This window comes from Hemitrygon akajei, chromosome 8 (genome assembly GCF_048418815.1).
Source record: "Hemitrygon akajei chromosome 8, sHemAka1.3, whole genome shotgun sequence".
Taxonomy (NCBI): Eukaryota; Metazoa; Chordata; class Chondrichthyes; order Myliobatiformes; family Dasyatidae; genus Hemitrygon; species Hemitrygon akajei.
The window spans coordinates 132,749,402-132,767,871 of record NC_133131.1 but is presented as its reverse complement, the minus strand read 5'-3'; the positions used below and the strand labels follow the sequence as shown (position 1 = coordinate 132,767,871).

General features: G+C 40.3%; 2 protein-coding genes across 2 annotated transcripts in view; one reads left to right on the top strand and one right to left on the bottom strand.

Annotated features, from left to right (window-relative positions):
• LOC140732269 (sperm microtubule associated protein 1-like) overlaps positions 1-18,470 on the top strand; it is a 48,485-nt gene that overhangs the window by 4,338 nt on the left and 25,677 nt on the right. The gene's annotated exons all lie outside the window — the stretch shown is intronic.
• Positions 536-1,964, bottom strand: ptf1a (pancreas associated transcription factor 1a). The gene is made up of 2 exons (XM_073052951.1): positions 1,315-1,964; positions 536-1,108 (listed from the first exon to the last, which is right to left on the bottom strand). The coding sequence occupies exons 1-2, from the start codon at positions 1,916-1,918 to the stop codon at positions 906-908; spliced, it is 807 nt and encodes a 268-aa protein (XP_072909052.1). The 5' UTR covers positions 1,919-1,964; the 3' UTR covers positions 536-905.

Sequence of the window (18,470 nt, the reverse complement as noted above, 5' to 3'; positions counted from 1 at the left end):
AATGAAATCGTCTATAATTGTAGTAATGTACTTCTATATTCGTAGAATAGAGTTATAGTTCAGAAGCTCATGAAACATATACTCTTAGTATTTAAAATAATAGATATGTAAATAGGAACAGATTGCAATGTCTCAGGAATGATTAGTTATAGTGCAGCAACTTAGGAATCTTATGAACTGGTTCTATTTATAAGGATAGATATGTAGAAAAGGAATAGAGTGCTATTTCTCAGAATTGATAGAAAAAGGACATTGAGATATGTTAAACTATGATATTCTTTTGTGACTAGTTAATTGTTGATCTGCGCCTGGATCACAAACAATCTATTAATTGCAACGAGCAGTTCATATAATTATAGTGTACTGAGACTGTAATAATACTTAAGTTTATTCAGCACTTGTTAGCAGGCTATATAAATATAGTACTTCAGATTATAATTTGGAATCATATCAAGTGGCAGAGGTATTTTACAGTTACGACACTAACGTCAATGTGATTTGAGCACGTTTCCAAACCACCTGATACCAAGAAACGTTTTTCGTATTTTATGAGGATTTATTTTGCACCATAAAGAAATAGAAGATATATATTACAATAAATTAACTGTCATGTGTAGAAAATATTTAATAGAAAATCCCAGACAATTATGTACCATTAAACATTATTGAAAATGTAAACATTAGGAAGTTAATTCGCATTTGATTTGATAAATTAGCCATTCCGCAGTGTATTTTGTGCAGAAATATTTAAAATAATAAATATATAAATTAATGTTTCGTTGGCTTAAATATTAAAATAATCTTGATCTAATATCAACAATTGCTTGTAATAATATATTAATTTTCATTAAATATACATGATTGATCATTAAACTCCCTGCAGCGAATTGCAAACTTTTTGCACTTTATGAGGCAATGTCAAAAGGTGGTTCATTTTCAATGTTATTTACAAAACATTTGCTATTTGATTTTCTGGGATCTTCCGGAGTCCAGACTTTAGCAGTCCTGATGATATTTTGTTCCTTAAGCTGCTTCTCATCAGTCCACGACAAAGAGTGCCCTGCCAGAGGAGGCAAGCCGTAGTCTGGATCATTTGGAGATGGCGATCCTGGAGGAATAAGCAAAATAATCATGAACACTTTACAAAATACCTAAACATTTGAGGATGTAGTCTAGCAATATATTTGAGAAGCATTTTAGCCAAAGGAATCATGTGACAACCGCATTTATAGAATTGAACTTGCTTTGGAAGATCTGATGATATGTCAGCAAATACGGAAACCTGCTACAAAATTAAACTGTCACTTTACTTACTTGCACCCCTATGACAGATAATGACTTTTTTAGGTTGGATTGCAGGGTCGTTGTTTGGGTTTCTCAAAGGCATGTCGGATTGAACAAGTTCGGTTAAGAAGTTGATGTAACCGATTGCCAGTCGGAGAGTATCAACTTTTGAAAGTCGTTTTTCATAAGGTAGTGTTGGTATGTGAGTCCGGAGACCCTCAAATGCGTCGTTAATGGACTGCATGCGTCTGCGCTCCCGGACGTTTGCAGCTTGCCGAAGGTGCTGCATTTCAATTTCTGAACGGATCCTTCTGCGTCTCTTTACTGCGCCCTCGATTCCTTTAAGCTGCGGGGACACCTCTGAAGTGCTGTCGGGGCAATCGAAAGAAAAGGGGGATGAGGACGACGTAAAAGACAGGATGCCCGAGTCACAGTGCTCAACATCCTGCGCCAGCCTGCTCTCCTTGTAATACTCGCTCATCTGGCTGCTCAGGAAATCCACATCGTGCTCCAGAAACTCGTCTGCGTCCAGGTGATCCCTGGGCGACTGATCTGTGAACAAGTCGTCATTGTCGAAGTAGGCGGCAGCAGAAAAGGTGTCGAGCCCGGCGAGCTGCTCGAGCACAGTATCCATGGTGTTGCCCGGTAACGGGAGCTGGGACCCGAGGAGGCGCAATGCTCGTGAGTGACCCGCCAGGACGGCACGCGAGGGCTCTTATAGTACACAGAGCGGCGCGTGCCGCCAGCCAGCGGCCACAGCCAATCAGCGCGCGAGCTCTCGCGCACCGCGTGCGGGGAGGGAGAGAGGGGAAGGGAGGAGGGAGGTGAGGGGCAGGGAAGGTGGGGAGGTGAGAAGAGAGGGGAGGAGTGAGGGGGAGGAAAGAGGATGAGGACTGAGAGGCGATAAGAGAGATGTGAGGGAGGAAGGGATGAGTAAGGGAGAGAAATGAAGAGAAAAAGTGAGAGGGTGAGGAAGTAAGGGGGAGATGGAAAGACTCATCAAGTCTACTGTACTATTTGATTATGGCTTATTTATTTTCCTTCTCTACTCCATTCTCCTGCCTTCTCCTACTTAACCTTTGAAACTCTTACTAACCTATCAACCTCCGAGTTAAATATACCCACCGCAGCTGTCTGTGGTAATGCAATTCCCACAGTAACCCCGCTCTGGCTAAATGAATTCCACCTCATCTCTGTTCTGAAGAGTCATCCTTCTAATCTGATGATGTGTCCTAGACTCTGGTCTTAGACTCTCCCACTACTGGAAACCTTCTCTCCACATCTACCCTTTCCAAGCCGTTCAATGACATCGCCCTCACTCTTGGCAGTGGACTGCGTGGCAACACTTGTGGGCTACCCTGCGCACATCGTTAGGTTGTGTTCGTTTATTACCGCAACGATGTACTTCCTTGTATGTTTCAATGTACGTGCGATGAATAAATCTAAATCTGCGAGAAAATGAGTAAAGGAGCAGGCGAAGAAGAATAGTAGGAAACGAAGGGAGTGTGGATAAAGGAAAAAAAGAACATAGGAAGGTTGGAAGAAGGGTGAGACAAGTAAAGGAGGAGGCGTGAGTGAGAGGATAGACTGCTAGGATGAGGAAATGAAATGAAGAATGAAAAGGGAAGAAATGAGAGAGAAATGGACGCAGACGAGTTGCCTTACGAGCCTGATTGAATTTTTTGAGGTTGTGACTAAACACATTGATGAAGGTAGAGCTGTAGATGTAGTGTATATGGATTTTAGCAAGGCATATGATAAGGTACCCCATGCAAGGCTTATTGAGAAAGTAAGGAGGCATGGGATCTAAGAGGACATTGCTTTGTGGATCCAGAACTGGCTTGCCCACAGAAGGCAAAGTGTGGTTGTAGACGGGTCATATTCTGCATGGAGGTCGATGACCAGTGGTGTGCCTTAGGGATCTGTCTGGGACCCCTACTCTTTGTGATTTTTATAAATGACCTGGATGAGGAGGTGAAGGGAAGGGTTAGTAAATTTGCTGATGACACCAAGGTTGGGGGTGTTGTGGATAGTGTGGAGGGCTGTTAGAGGTTACAGTGGGACATTGATAGGATGTAAAACTGGGCTGAGAAGTGGCAGATGGAGTTCAACCCAGTTAAGTGTAAAGTGGTTCATTTTGGTAGGTCAAATAAGATGGCAGAATATAGCATTAATGGTAAGACTGTTGGCATTGTGGAGGATCAGAGAGATCTTGGGGTCAGAGTCCATAGGACACTCAAAGCTGCTGCGCAGGTTGACTCTGTGGTTAAGAAGGCATACAGTGCATTGGTCTTCATCAACTGTGGGATTGAGGTTAAGAGCCAAGAGATAATGTTGCAGCTACATAGGACCCTGGTCAGACTCCATTTGGAATACTGGGCTCAGTTCTGGTCGCCTCACCACAGGAAGGACGTGCAAACCATAGAAAGGGTACAGAGGAGATTTACAAGGAAGTTGCCTGGATTGGGGAGCATGCCTTATGAGAATATGTTGAGTGAACTTGGCCTTTTCTCCTTGCAGCGATGGAGGATGAGAGGTGACCTGATAGTGGTGTACAAGATAATGAGAGGCATTGATCATGTGGATAGTCAGAGGCTTTTTCCCCAGAGCTGAAATGGCCAGCACGAGAGGGCATAGTTTTAAGGTGCTTGGAAGTAGGTACAGAGGAGATGTCAGGGGTAAGATTTTTTATGCAGAGAGTGGTGAGTGTGTGGAATGGGCTGCCGGTGGCTGTGGTGCAGGCGGAAATGATAGGGTCTTTAAGAGATTCCTGGGCAGGTACATGGAGCTCAGAAAAATAGAGGGCTATGGGTAACCCTAGGTAGTTCTAAGATAAGGACATGTTCGGCACAACTTTGTGGGACAAAGGGCCTGTATTGTGCTGTAGGTTTTCTATGTTCTAAATAAGGAAGAGATAAGATTTTTGAAGGGACGGGGGAAAGAGAAAGGGAGTTTAAAAAGTGTGGGGGTGGTAGTGAGAGAAAGAAGTTTAAGGAAGAAAGGAAGGAGTGAGGGAGGAAAAGAAGATCAATGCTGTGCATTGGGAAATTGGGCATAGCAAGGTAGATGAAAGAAGGGCAAGGGCAAGAGAAAGAAATGCATGTGAGAGGGGCAGTTATAGAGGATTATGGGATGAATGGTGGGCAGATGATAGAAGAGAATGTGGGAAAGTGGAATGAGGGATAAAAAGAGATGAGATGGGGACTGAGAAGAGCAGGAACGGGGAGGGAAGATTGGGAAGAGAGGAAAAGGTGACTAAGGGTGGAGCTGGTGGAGGGAGTGGGAAATGGAGGTAATAACAGCAGATATGAAGGTGCAGAGGGCTGTGAGAGGGAAGGAGATCAATGGGGAGAAATGTGAGGGAGGGAAGAAGGAAGAGAAGCGAGAGGAATGAATTAAATAAATTAACAGGAGGACTGAATAGATTCACAGTCAAGGGAAAGGCAATGAAGATTGAGTAGAAGAGAGGGAGAGAACTGTTGGAAGGGAAGTAGCGAGAGAAGATTGGGAGTAAATAGAGATAGATCGAAGGAAGAGCAAGGCCAAAGAAAAGAGAAGGTAAAAGGAGAAAAATCCCGGTAAGTGAGAAATGAGAAAAACTGGGAGGAAGAGTGTGGAGAGGGAAAAAAGAGAGTGTGAGAAGGTAGGAAGAGAGATATGAGGGAGAGTAACAAAGCAGGAAGCTAAGTGAGGGAACTGTAAAAGATGTAAGGAAGGAGATTAAGGGAGGAAAGAGGTATAGAAATTTTAATGGAGGAAAGGTGAATAATGGATGACTGTGTTAAAGAGGAAAGAATGGAGAAGGAGTCAGAGAAAAGATTAGGGTAATTTGAGGGAGGAAGGAGGGGAGGGAAGGAAGATGAAATGATAAAGAAACAAGTGAGGCAATTGGGAGGGATAGTGGTGTGAATAAATGACAAAGAATGAGGTGCTAGTGGGAGGAGTGAGGAAAAGCTGGGTGGAAGGATGAGTATAAGAGGAAAGTAATACATTGGGATTGAATGATAGAAGTAGAGTTGGGAGAAGATTATATGAAAAGTGGAAAAGTTGTGAGTGAGTGAGGAAATAAAGTTTTTTTTGGTTGCCTCACCGCAGGAAGGACGTGCAAACCATAGAAAGGGTACAGAGGAGATTTACAAGGAAGTTGCCTGGATTGGGGAGCATGCCTTATGAGAATAGGTTGAGTGAACTCGGCCTAAAGTGAAGTGAAATAAAGTTAAAAAATAAAGTGAAGAAATAAATTTCCCAATGCTCTCTTCTTTTGGTAGAAGAAATAAATGGGCAAACTATTATTTAAATGGGGAGAGAATTCAAAGTTCTGAGATGCAACAGGACTTGGGAGTCCTTGTGCAGGATACCCTTAAGGTTAACCTCCAGGTTGAGTCGGTGGTGAAGAAGGTGAATGCAATGTTGGCATTCACTTCTAGAGGAATAGAGTATAGGAGCAGGGATGTGATGTTGAGGCTCTATAAGGCACTGGTAAGACCTCACTTGGAATACTGTGTGCAGTTTTGGGCTCCTTATTTAAGAAAGGATGTGCTGACATTGGAGAGGGTTCAGAGAAGATTCACTAGAATGATTCTGGGAATGAGAGGGTTAACATATGAGGAACATTTGACCACTCTTGGACTGTACTCCTTGGAGTTTAGAAGAATGAGGGGGGACCTCATCGAAACATTTCAAATGTTGAAAGGCATGGACAGAGTGGATGTGGCAAAGTTGTTCCCCATGGTGGGGAAGGCTAGTACGAGAGGACATGACTTGAGGATTGCAGGGCGCCCATTCAGAACAGAGATGTGAAAAAAAAATTTTAGCCGGAGGGTGGTAAATCTATGGAATTTGTTGCCACGGGCGGCAGTGGAGGCCAAGTCATTGGGTGTATTTAAGGCAGAGATTGATAGGTATCTGAGTAGTCAGGGTATCAAAGGTTATGGTGAGAAGGCGGGGGAATGGGACTAAAGGGGAGATTGGATCAGCTCATGATGAAATGGCGGAGCAGACTCAATGGGCCGAATGGCTGACTTCAGCTCCTTTATCTTATGGTCTTATGGTTTTATGGAGTGAAAGAACAAGGAAGGATGGAGAAGGGAAAGAGAAGGAGAGGATGTAAAAAGGAAAGAAGAGGATGAGAAGAAATCAGTTGGGTGGTGTGGGAAAACAATAAAAGGAGGAAGAAATAAGACAAGGAAAGAGGAATGAGGAGAGCAGGAAATGAGTATGTGAAGGACTTGTGAAGCAAGGTGGAATTACGAGAAGGGTAAAGGAGAATGTTATGTAGAAGGAGGAATGGATAGATAGGAAAGTAGGACAGGGTAATGAGGAATGAGCAGTTGCTGGAGGGGAAGACAAGTAAGATGGGAAGGTTATAGAGTAAGAATTGAGATGAAAAGATGGGATATGAAAAGAATTCAGAGCTGGGGAAGATATAACAGTAGGAGAGAGGTTAGAGAAAGGACAAATACTAGGACAAAATTGAAATAGGGTGTGTTACACATGGAAAGGGAGAGAGATAAAGAGAGAGGCTGGAAAATAGTAGAGAAAAGAGCAGTAGTTAGAGAGAAGGAGAGAGATAATGACAAAGCATAAAGAGAGAGAAGGAGCGAGGGAATGAGATGAATAGAGAGCAATTGGAAGTGTGATGGAGATGGTATAAGAAGAAAACAACAGCATGAAAGAACAGAGTGAGAACATAAGAGGCAAGGACAGAGAGAGAATGGATATCAGAGATATAACAGATGTCAGAAAAGGAAGTTGCTAGTGATAAAGAAAGAAAATGACCAAGGGTGAGCAGCAATAAGAAGGAAATGATGAAAAGGTGAGGGGACAGGGAATAAGACAAGGGGATGATAATGGAAGATGTTATTTGTGGGTTAATTGAGAAGAAAATATACAGTAACATAAGTTTTTTTATTCATTCAAGGAATGTGGGCTTTGCAGGCTGAGCCAGCATTTAATTAGCTATCCATAATTGCTGTTGAGAAGATGGTGGTGAGCTGCCTTCTTAATATTGCTGATAAAAGGAGACAAAGGTAAAATGGGAATGCAAAGAAAGATACAAAACAGTGGATGAATAAAAAATAAGTTGGATAGAATAAGAATTGGAAAAGGACCTAGTGCTTTCCCAGTGTATATGATGAATAAACTCTTCTCAGGCTTCACAATGACCACAGGATTGACCTTGATGGCACAAAACTGTGCCACACCAATGGCTTTTGGGATGGCCTGGTGAAGGAAGCCATTAAAATAAACCTAGAGGAAAAGAATTTGAACAAAGATGAAGGTCTCGCTCTAAGTACGAATTGGAATTTGATTGTAAACAAGGTGGGAGAGTGGAACCTGATGGGATGAGGACTAACCACTCAGGAAGGACCAACTACAGGGGTGTAAAAACCACTGGACTAGACATGCTGAGGCATAATTCCTGATGAAGGTGGCCAAGTTTGTCATTGAAACATCAGTTATAATCAATACCAGTACCCGGCTGGAAGCCCAAGAAGAGTTTATTCAGAATAAGAATTGTTGCAACACAGGAGCAGCCCATTTGCCCTTTATGTCCATGCCAATTCTTTGTAGAGATAGAGAGGGATGGTGACAGAGAAGGACAGAATAATATAGATGATGAAGACGGTGACTGAAGGCACTCTTATAATTTCTTTTTATTTTCTGACTACTTCAGTTACTTCTAAGTCTGGATGAACTGTAGCACAAAAAAAATTTAGAATAGTACAGTGCAGGAAAGGGGCTTTGGGCCACTGTGTCTGTGCCAAATTAAGCTAATTCAATCTGCCTGCAGAAGGTCTATATATATATCTTCTTTCCTGTCCTTTCATGTGCCTGTCTATAGGCCCTTAAACATTGTAATTGTTTCTGCTTCCATCACCTCACTTGGCAATGTGTTCCAGGCATTTTACATTCTCCATGTAAAGTATAGCCTCATAAATCTCCTTTACACTTTCCTTCTCTCACCTTAAAGCTATGTCCTTTAGTATTTGGCATTTCCATCCTGGAAAACAGATTGATTATCTAACTTATCTATACTTCTCATTAGTTTATATAGCTCTATCAGGTCAACCCTCAGCCTCTAAAACTTCAGAGAAAAGAATCCAAATTTGTCCAACCTTTCCTGATAGGTAACATCCTGATTAACTTTCTTTGACAATCTCCAATGCATCCACACCCTTCATGTGATATATGGCCAAAACTGGCCATAGTTAGGGTATATACACATAGTCTTTTACCATTGACACATACCATTGGGAAAATAAGTATCAGCTCATCCTCATTGGCAGATCCACATATAAAGTAGTGCCAGGTCTTATAATGAAGTGAGGATTAAGGAAGTAAGGAGGAAAAGACAATCTTGAAAATTTAGAACCACAGATGCTGCAGCATTTCTATACACCAGGCACCTGTACCAAAGGAATTTTAGAGCTCAGATTGGTCTAATCAGCATCTCTGTTCACAACATAATATTCTACCTGCTATGGTCTTCTCAAGAATGAATGACAAACAACTGCAGCAACTCAATGCCCCAATCAATGAAGGCAAACATACAATTTGCTTTCTTTCCACCCTATTCATGCATTTCCATTTTCAGGGTGCTACTAAGGACCCTGCCATCTACTCTGTACTTTCCTCTTACATTTGATCTTCCAAATCAGGATTAAACTCCATCTGCCATTTCTCCACTGATATTTCCTTCTACTTAAACAAAGAAAATCAAATCCATTGTTTTATACCAAGTACAAAGTCTGTTCGCTCGCAACCAATTCCATTACTCAGCCACTACAGTTCCTCCCTTGAAATGGACCCTTAGTCAATCCCATTCCCCATCAACAACCATCATCTTAAAAAGTGATAGAGTCACATAACACAGAAATAGGCCTCTCAGCCTACTTCTTCGTGCCCATCTACCCTAATACCATTTACTGTGGTAAATTCTACTGTGGATCACATTTCTTCACCATTCTGATGTTTGATCTGAACAACAGTTGATCATATCTGCATGTGTTTATGCATTGAGTTGCTGCCAGGTGATTGGCTGATTAGATATTTGCATTAATGAGCAGGTGTACTGGTGTACCTACTAAAATGGCCTCTGAGCGTATTACTCCGAAGTACGCCAACCAGAAATGCACACAATATTCAAAGTGAGCTCTTTTGCAATATTATGTCCCAACTCTTATATTCTATTACAAGTAATCATGACATATATATTCTCCACCACCCAATCAACCCATGTTTCTACTTTCAGAGAACTACAGTAAGTATGGCCCTGGACCCCATGGTCTTTCTGTTCATCAACATTCCTTAGTATCCTCACTAGTTACTCTGTATGTCTGACTCCTATTTGACATCCCAAAATGCATCATCTCACACTTCTCAGGACTAAATTCCATCTACCAATGCTTCACCCCTTTTCATTTGAGGTTTTCCTGCAGTAGTCTTAGACAACTTTCAAGTTCAATTTAATGTCATTCAACCATACATGAATACCCATGAATGCAGCCAAATGAAACAACGTTTCTCTAGGGTCTTGCTATCTGCAACACCAATATATAGCACAGATGTGCTATATGTCATTCGCAAATTTACTAATCATTCTTCCTACATTGATATCCAAATCATTAATATATATCATAAACAGGAAAGGCCCCAGCACTGATCCCTGCAGTACACCATTAGTTATTGACTTACTTAGATCCCCTATGCATTAGCCTTCTAAACAGCCTACCATTGCAAGACCTTATTAAATGCCTTACTAAAGGTTCACATATACTGTATGAGCTACACTATATTGACTGCACTACCTCCTCACAATAAAAACACCCTCAGTATTCCCAATCAGCTTTTGCCATTCCAATCTTCCCTGTCATCGGCATAAGGCCCATCTTGTGTGCTTCAAGACTTCATCAGGTGATGCCAGTTCAGGGTCACTCAGACTGTTCCTTCCAGGCTAGCTTCTAATATTCCAATTGCCAGTATTCCATCTTTCACACTGCAAACATGGAAGTTTATCCAAATCTGTGCTGGCCATGCCCTCTATATATATCTTCTCTTCCAATATATGTCTTTCTTTCTTTTGTTATCCACTGCTTTCATTTTCTACATCCAAATCCCATTTATCTGTCCGTACTTGCTCAGATTATTTGCTCCAAGTCAAGCAAAACTCTGATATGAAAATTTGAATTCTTCAAATTCTACCATGATCTTGACAATCCCTACCTTTCCAAACTACAGCCCTCTGGGATATTTGCATTCCTCCAACTTTAGCTTTTCACTTTCTCCATTGTTGCTGTGCCTTCAGCCATTTAGACTTCCTTATTAGAAATTCCTTCCTAAATTACTCTTCCTTGCTAATCTTTCATCCTTTATGATTTTCTTTAAAACCAACTTCTATGGTCAAGTTTTAATTCATAATGCCATTCACAAACAATCGGCTGAACAAACTCTAGGTCAAGCAGCATCTATGGCGAAAAAGAACTGTTGACACTTTGAGTCAAAACTCTGCATCAGAACATGTAACTCTAATATGACTTTGCTTGTGTCGAGTTCAATATGTGTATGATCCCTTGATGCAATATGGGACATTTTATTACACTTACTATATTATTTCAAATTGTCAATTTAGTACAAATTGAAGTATTCTAATTTCTATTGTTAAAGTTCTCACTTGTACAATGCCCAGACTTGGTTCCTTTGTCAGTGAGCTAGAAGAAAGCCATAAAATCAATTTCTACCCTAATATACCCCTATCTAGAAAAAAAGACTGTTTAAGCATGTTAAAAGAGTTTATTTGTGATGGGCTAATGAATACTTTGAGGGAGTTCTGTAAGGCATCAGGTACTATTCAAAAGACTTACTCATCCATAGGCCTTTAATTGGCACTCTCCTGTGTCAAACTGAGGAAGTTTGTAATAGAGTTGGAATGGAAGGATTGCATAAGGACCAGAGAGCAGTCTATGGTCACCTGTGGGATAGAGGAATCAGGGTCAAATCAGTAGATAGAGAGTTAGAGATTAAATTATTTGATAGAAGGATATGGCAAAATAGTCAGCCAGAAATGTTGGCAGCAACAGCATTGTAGTTTTGAGAATAGGTTTAGTAGGAGATTCCAGTCAGGGATGGTGTAACGAGGTTTGACATCAGGGTGAAGAATAATCAACTGATTGAAGATCAAATGATTTGTGTGAGGTTTACAAACTGAGGAGATGATGCTGAGTGGAAGTTTAATGACCACATTACTTCGAGGGAACCAACCTGAAGTTCCCAAATGCTGAACTGCCTGGACCAGGGGACACTTAGGCAGGACTCTAAAGATTTCTCATAAATAGTAAGAAGATCTGATTCTATGGGATTTGCGAATGGATAGTGGATAAACTGATAAAGAGAGAGGGTGTCCATTATGCTGCTGGCATTTAGGGCATCAATAAAGGTCCTCTGTTTGTTTTTGGCCATCAAAAACCAATTTTGATCTCAATCTTGGCAGTGTTTAGAGCATCCTTCATCATACCAGAGGCTTCTTCTAGGTTTTCACTACTGTCAGTCATGCAAGGATCAGGAATATTGTTGCACACAGATCTAGATAGATTCTTCATTGTTTTTTCTGTAACAATTTTGTTTTACCAGTCAGGGCACCCTCTCTCTTTACCAGTGAGGATTGTTAGCCCTGAACTGAACCCCCAAATCTGGAGGACTGATGGACCACTCTTAGCCTGACCTCTAACCTTTGACCTGTTTGCATGGGTGAGCTTAGCAAGAGTCAAAGCACAAAGTCCTTACTCCAGCCAATATAGCTCTCTGGGTCATTGAGGCACACAAGCCTCCAAACCCCAACAGAAGGTTGTGATCCCCTTGGAGGAGACTGGTAAAAAGGTCAAACAGAAATGTTGTCAAAGGGCTATAAAAGAGGGTTGCTAGGGGATTGCAGTCATGGATGTGGTAACCATCTTTGATAGCAGGAAAGAGAAGGGTGTATAAAAATCCTGGTGGTAACATCTAAGTGAGCATGTCCTAGCTTCTCTGTGTATTAACATAACTGAAGCACAGATAACTCCAAAAAATGTGTTCCACTTCAGGGAATTTCCTGATTTTCCATTTAAATTTTATTTTTCAAACAAAATACAGTATGTTGCTATGTTATCTAGTTTCTACACAGATGGAAAAAAGATTGTGTCTGCTCATTCTAGACAATCTAGTTACAGAGGCAATGTTGGAACAGGCTCTTCCTTGTTGATACCATTGGGCATCTATCGATACTTTTTCCATTTATCAGCATTTGGGCAATCATCTTCTATACCTTGGTAATCTAACTGTTTGTCTAGGTACTTCTTAAGTGTTGGAAGAGTACTTGCCTCCACCACCTACTCAGACAGTGCTTTCTAGGTTCCAACCACCTCTGGCTGAAAAAGTTCTTTCTCAGATCCCCTCTAAATTACTTGCACATTCTCCTAAATCTAGTTTTAGATACTTTTCCTATGGGGAGAAGTGCCTACCTACCTTATCTATGTCCCTCAATATTGCAAGCCTCTATCAGTTTCCCACTTCAGTCATTTCCACTCTACAGAAAAGAAACACAGCCTATCCACTCTCTCCACCTAACTTAAATTCTTTATCACAGGCAACATCATGATGAATCTCCTCTATACCATCTCAAATGCAATCGTATCTTCCCTTTTAAGTGGTGACTAGAGCTTCAGTTTTAAATAGTAAATAACAGACCAATTTAATCCAAAGTGTTTACAAAATAGCATTATAACTAAACCATATTTACAGGGATTGCATAGTTAACACGTAATGCAATGGTAGAACATATCAGATGTTGGAATTATGAACCTGTGCAAAAGGTGTCAGTTCAACTGGAGAACACTGATTCATCCTTCTCTCAAAATATCATCAAACTGAAATATTAACTTTTTTCTGTTCCCAAAAGTGCAGCCTGATCTGTAGAGAATTTACAATAGGTTCAGTTTTTTGTTCAGATTTCAGTCAGTGTTACTTTGTTTTTGGACTGATTCTCTGTATCCCTTCTGGACTTGTTTCCAGCACATTTAAAAACAGTTCCAGCAGAGATGCTCTTTTTTTGTATATAGCTGCCCCAGTCATTTCTGCCTTGCTGGACCATTCACCATAACTCTGCTACTCTATTGCACCTGTATCTCATTATATCCTCGCAGAGCTTTCTCACCAATAGAGCTAACCCTGGTTTAAACCTGGATCTGGACCTGAATCTGGATTTGGGCACAGAATTTTGAACTAGGACTAACTCAGTCCCCTGGTTTACTGTAATTCCTGACCAATATCCAATCAGGACACCCATACAGGAAGTCCTCCAGGCCTGGTTTTGGGAAGGCCCTGAAGCTTGGCATCAGGTGCTCCTTGTGCACCTGGTCTTGCTTCAGGCACACTCCATAGATGGCTCCCTGGAACCTGACAGAACCTGGGGAATCACGTCCTACCTTGCATCTTCAGCCACAGCATCCTTCTGGTCTTCATAGGCCTCCTCTGATGATACCACGGAGTTCCTTTCAATGGGTCGGATCTGTTCTCTGGATTCCAGGGGATTGTTAATAATCTTACTGATGGCGAGATAGAACTGAGGTTGGGGTGTGAGGACACTGATTACAGGCTAGACAGGTCCAGCCTTTGCAAATGGAAGTAACCTGAGAGTTGTGCATTGTTTAGCAATGGTTTAAAGATCTTACTGCAGTTGTTTCTCCTTTCCCCTGAGAATTTGACTCACCTGAATTCAGATACCATTCTTCCCAGCAACTTTTATCTCTATATTAAGCTTTAAGTCTCCATTTCTATGGCATGATCTGTCTTTCTTCTACCATCCAAGACCCTCAAATCTGTGGTAAATGTTGAGGGATTGCACTGTTGATAATAATCCAGCATCAGTGGGAGAAGAGGAACTGTCCATATTTCACATCAAGACACCGCATCAGAACTGAAAATGGAAAGAGAAGATAGACAGTATAAAGAGGAGCAGGGAGGGCAACACAGCAGCCAGTAGATCATTGATGAACCAAGGAGGCATGTGGAATGTCAAGCAAAAGGTCAGGGTGGAGGAGAGGAGTGGAGTTGAGACAGGAGCAAGTAGGTGATAAGCAGACACACAAAGGCTGCTTGTGCTAGAATCTGTTAAGTAAGGAAGATAATAATGGAAACCAGGCAGTTGGAACCAGATGGGGAAGATGATCTGGGGGGCAAAGTGTGCGGAGAGAGGAATTAAAAATGGTGATAGGTGAGAGTGATTTGGGAAAGGGAACAAGAATGGGAGAACTAGAGGTGAACATGAAGGAGAGAGAAAGGAGGAAACATAAGAGATAAAGGTTACCTAAAACTAGAAAATTCAGTGTTTCTGCCAGTGCATTGTAGACTACTCAAACAGAATATGTGTTGTTCTTCCAGGTTAGTGAGGATATGCATCTCGGACATCAAGATTTTATTCTTAAGGATCCTAAGCCATGGCAGCTATTTCAGTATCCTTTGTTCCCCTCCAATTTTTGATGATACTGCTGATTATCACCTCCTACCATTTCTCATCCAATGTATCAGCACTTCTCAGTGCTGAAAACTCATCGGATCCTGCACTATAAATTTCTGGGCATTAGCATCAGAAAGAAAATTAGCCAGACCAGCTATTACCTTCTACAAGGCAATTAAGGAAAGCAATAAAATCTGGCAGCACTAATGGGACGATAATCCTGTGAATCATTTAAAAATATTGTTCTGTGACACACCTGCTAATTTTTCTTCCACCTCACAAGTGACTTCATTCTGAATTGGTGTACCTATAAGAATTACACAGAAATTATAATGAAATAGTAACTGGAGGCCTTTCAAAGTTATCAGTAAATATGCTGACAGGAACAGCTTATAGGTGTATAATTGTCCCACAACCGACGCTCATCCAGACGTTATCTCTTCTTGATTTCCCACAATGTTGGGCCTAAATTTACAGAGCTTTCTGTGCCTGCCGAGTGACCTGTTGTTTATGGTTCCACCTGCAGCAACATATAAATTGATTTTTGCACATAAATAATAAAAGACCAGACCCGCTACAAAGTTCCATTCTTTTGTGAGTTATGTAATTGTTTCTTTAATCATTCCTCTAATACGGCATATAAATATAATCATAGAAGCAAGAATAGGCTATTCAGCCTCTCAAGGTCATTCTATTATTCATTAGACCCGAAGAGGGGTGTTGGCTTGAAACACCGATTGTTTATTCATTTCCATAGATGCTGCCTTATCTGCTGAGTTCCTCCAGCATTTTGTGTGTGCTGCTATCACTCAGCAAGGTCTCTTTTCAGTCCTCTCCCAACAACCCTTGCCTCTTTTAATTTCTGAAAATCATCTGATTTATTTTTCAAATGCAATCAAAGACTGAGGTTCCACAGTCTCCCCAGGAAGAGAAATCTGAGGATTAACCACATCTGAATGAAGAAATGTCTTCTAATCACAGTCCTAAATGGCTTACTATGAGACTGTGACTCATACTTCCAGTAACCAAAGAAAACATTTTTAACTCATCTAGCCTGTCCAGCCCTCCGAGAATGTTGCATGTTATTGTGAGTTTGTTTGGAATTCATCTAAATTCCAGGTAATAGAAGCTTAGCCAACACAATCTTCCACATACATATGATAGGCCTAGCATCCCAGGATCCAGTCCGGTGACTCACTCTCTCACCAAATGTCTTGTAATTGCAGAGAGACATATTCACTCATGTAATCAAATTCTCTACTGAAAACCAAACTACTACATTCATCAGAAATTCAAAGTAAGAAGCAAAAATGCTGGAAGCATTCATAAAGTCAGGCAGCATCACTAAAAATTAAAAGTAAGAGCTAGGGTTTTAGGTGAGAGGGACTTTGTCAGAACGGGAAAGAGAAAGAACCAATGTGGATTTCCCAATTTTTCTATTGAAGTATATAACCTCAAAATTACTATTCTCCACACAGTTCATTACAATTTATAATTTTATGTAATGTAATGTGAAACAAAGTATATAACTTCATATTGTTTCACATTACACTCCATTTGCCAAGTGATTATCGACTCATTTAACTTGTCTACATCTCATTGAAATCTCTTTGCATCCTTAACACTACCTACATTCTCTGTAACTTTACATTATCAGCAAACATTATCTTTGGTCCCCTCAGCCAAATCATCATTTTGCAGAATCACCAACCTACAGCATGTTAGTGCACCATTTGGCCCATCAGGTCCATACTGGCTCAATGTAAGAATGAACCATTTCATCCCAATCTCATATTCTCTCTCTATGGCCCTGAAATTTATTTGTTCTATACAAGTCTCTTCTGAATATTGGAATTGAATCTTTCTCCAGAACTAACCTTGGCAATTTATAACCAGTCATTGTATTTTAAAAATGTATATTAATTTTGATTCCTTTGCCATGATTTTCATTATATGCCTCTTTGTTCTTCAACCATCATAAATGAGAATGACTTCTATTTATCTATTCTGTCAATGCCCTTCACTAGTTTAATTGCCTCTACCAGATCATCTATCTCTTATTCTGAAGAAAACAAGCCTAATTTCTTCTGTGTCTACATATCATTCAAATTCATTCTCTTCAAATCATTTTACCAAATTTTTTCTGCTCCCTCATGGAAGTCTTTACAATTTTTCCTAAAATTTGGACCCCAGTACTGGACACAATGCTCAAATCATGGCCGAGCAGTGTTTCATATAAGTCTATTATAATTTCCTTGCTGTGGCACATTATGCCTCCGTTTATAAAACCCAGGATCCTGCATGTTTTTGAATTACTTTCCTATCTTGACCCGGCTCTTTAAATAAACTCTGCATAAACACTCAATATTTATTTCCATTTGTACACCTTTTAAACAATTCCTTCTTATTCTTCTGACCAAGGTATAATTCTATTTCTCACCATTAGCTTCAATCCACAACCTATCTGTCCTACTAGTCTATCCCTTTGCAGTCTATTACCATCCTCCTCATAGTTCATTACGGTTTGTAATTTTGTAATGTAGCATCCCAAGACACTACATGACAGCACCATCAAACAAAATTAGACATCAAATCTCCTAGGATAGTTTGGAAGAGCTTAAGAATTGAGCTTCTGTCTTGATGATGAACATATGGAATAAAATAGTTCAAATCCCATGAAGGTAATTGGTGAACTTAAATTCAGGAAACAGGATATTAATTTATTTAATGAGACATGGGTAATTAGTCACATCGGAGTAAAAGATCCTCTGAAGTATAATGATAGTAATGCACAAAGTCTGAGAGTGGTATAGTTCAACTGCAAATTCAATCTTAAATAAAGCCAACAGTGTAAGAATGAAGGGTGCATTGGCAAAGATGATTGCAGAGTTCAATTAAATAGCTTGCCTGTTAACAGGTAATGACAAGGGTTTAGAGAAACACTACTTCATTTCCTGTAAATGCTTCTGTTGGAGTCCAAGGCAGCAATTCCAATATCCATATGTTATGCTGGGATTTTCCCCATTGAATATGATGCAAATTCTGTGGTCACATTAAAATTAATGGGATTATCTGCAGGGAGTGGAGTAGAGTTTACTAGATTTAATTAAGTTAATTTGAATGTTTCTTAATTATTTTATTTCTTTTAGAAAATGATTAGTGCTTATAATTTTATTTTAACAAGTTATTTTATATCTTAGCACATACTAAGTGATTTTGAACATTTGTGATTGTCGAAGCCGTTCATGTTGTTGGTGGTGGAAAGATGTTTGCAAACACCATCTGCATTTTGCAAGTCATGGGACATCTTGGTATGTGAGCAAAGTGAGTAAGGAAGAACAAGTACAAGTATATTGTCACCACCAACAATCTCTTTGTGGCATGTAAGTGCTGAGAAGTGAACGATATTAGGCCGGGTTGCATTTATCCTGGTGGTCACTGTTTACACCAGCCCTTCAGAATATTTTTGAGCCCTATGATTCCCCATTCACTCTTGACATCACCACTAAGTCATACGTGGACACGTGGTAATGGGACCTCAAGCACTGGGAACTATGGACTATCCAGGTGACTTGCTGACAGTTCATTATGTCAGAATGTCCCCCAAGAGAAGTTTATAAGTAAAAAATGTAAAGAAAATTACATTATCAATTTATTTTAAAACAGACAAAGCTATTGCTAATTAATTAAATGTAAA

Bases quoted from the DNA above. Each gene is read 5' to 3' on its own strand.
- ptf1a (XM_073052951.1), bottom strand. From the start codon at position 1,918: ATGGATACTGTGCTCGAGCAGCTCGCCGGGCTCGACACCTTTTCTGCT. The intron at 1,109-1,314 runs GTAAGTAAAGTG...TTATTCCTCCAG, and splicing joins TATCTGTCATAGGGGTGCAA to GATCGCCATCTCCAAATGAT.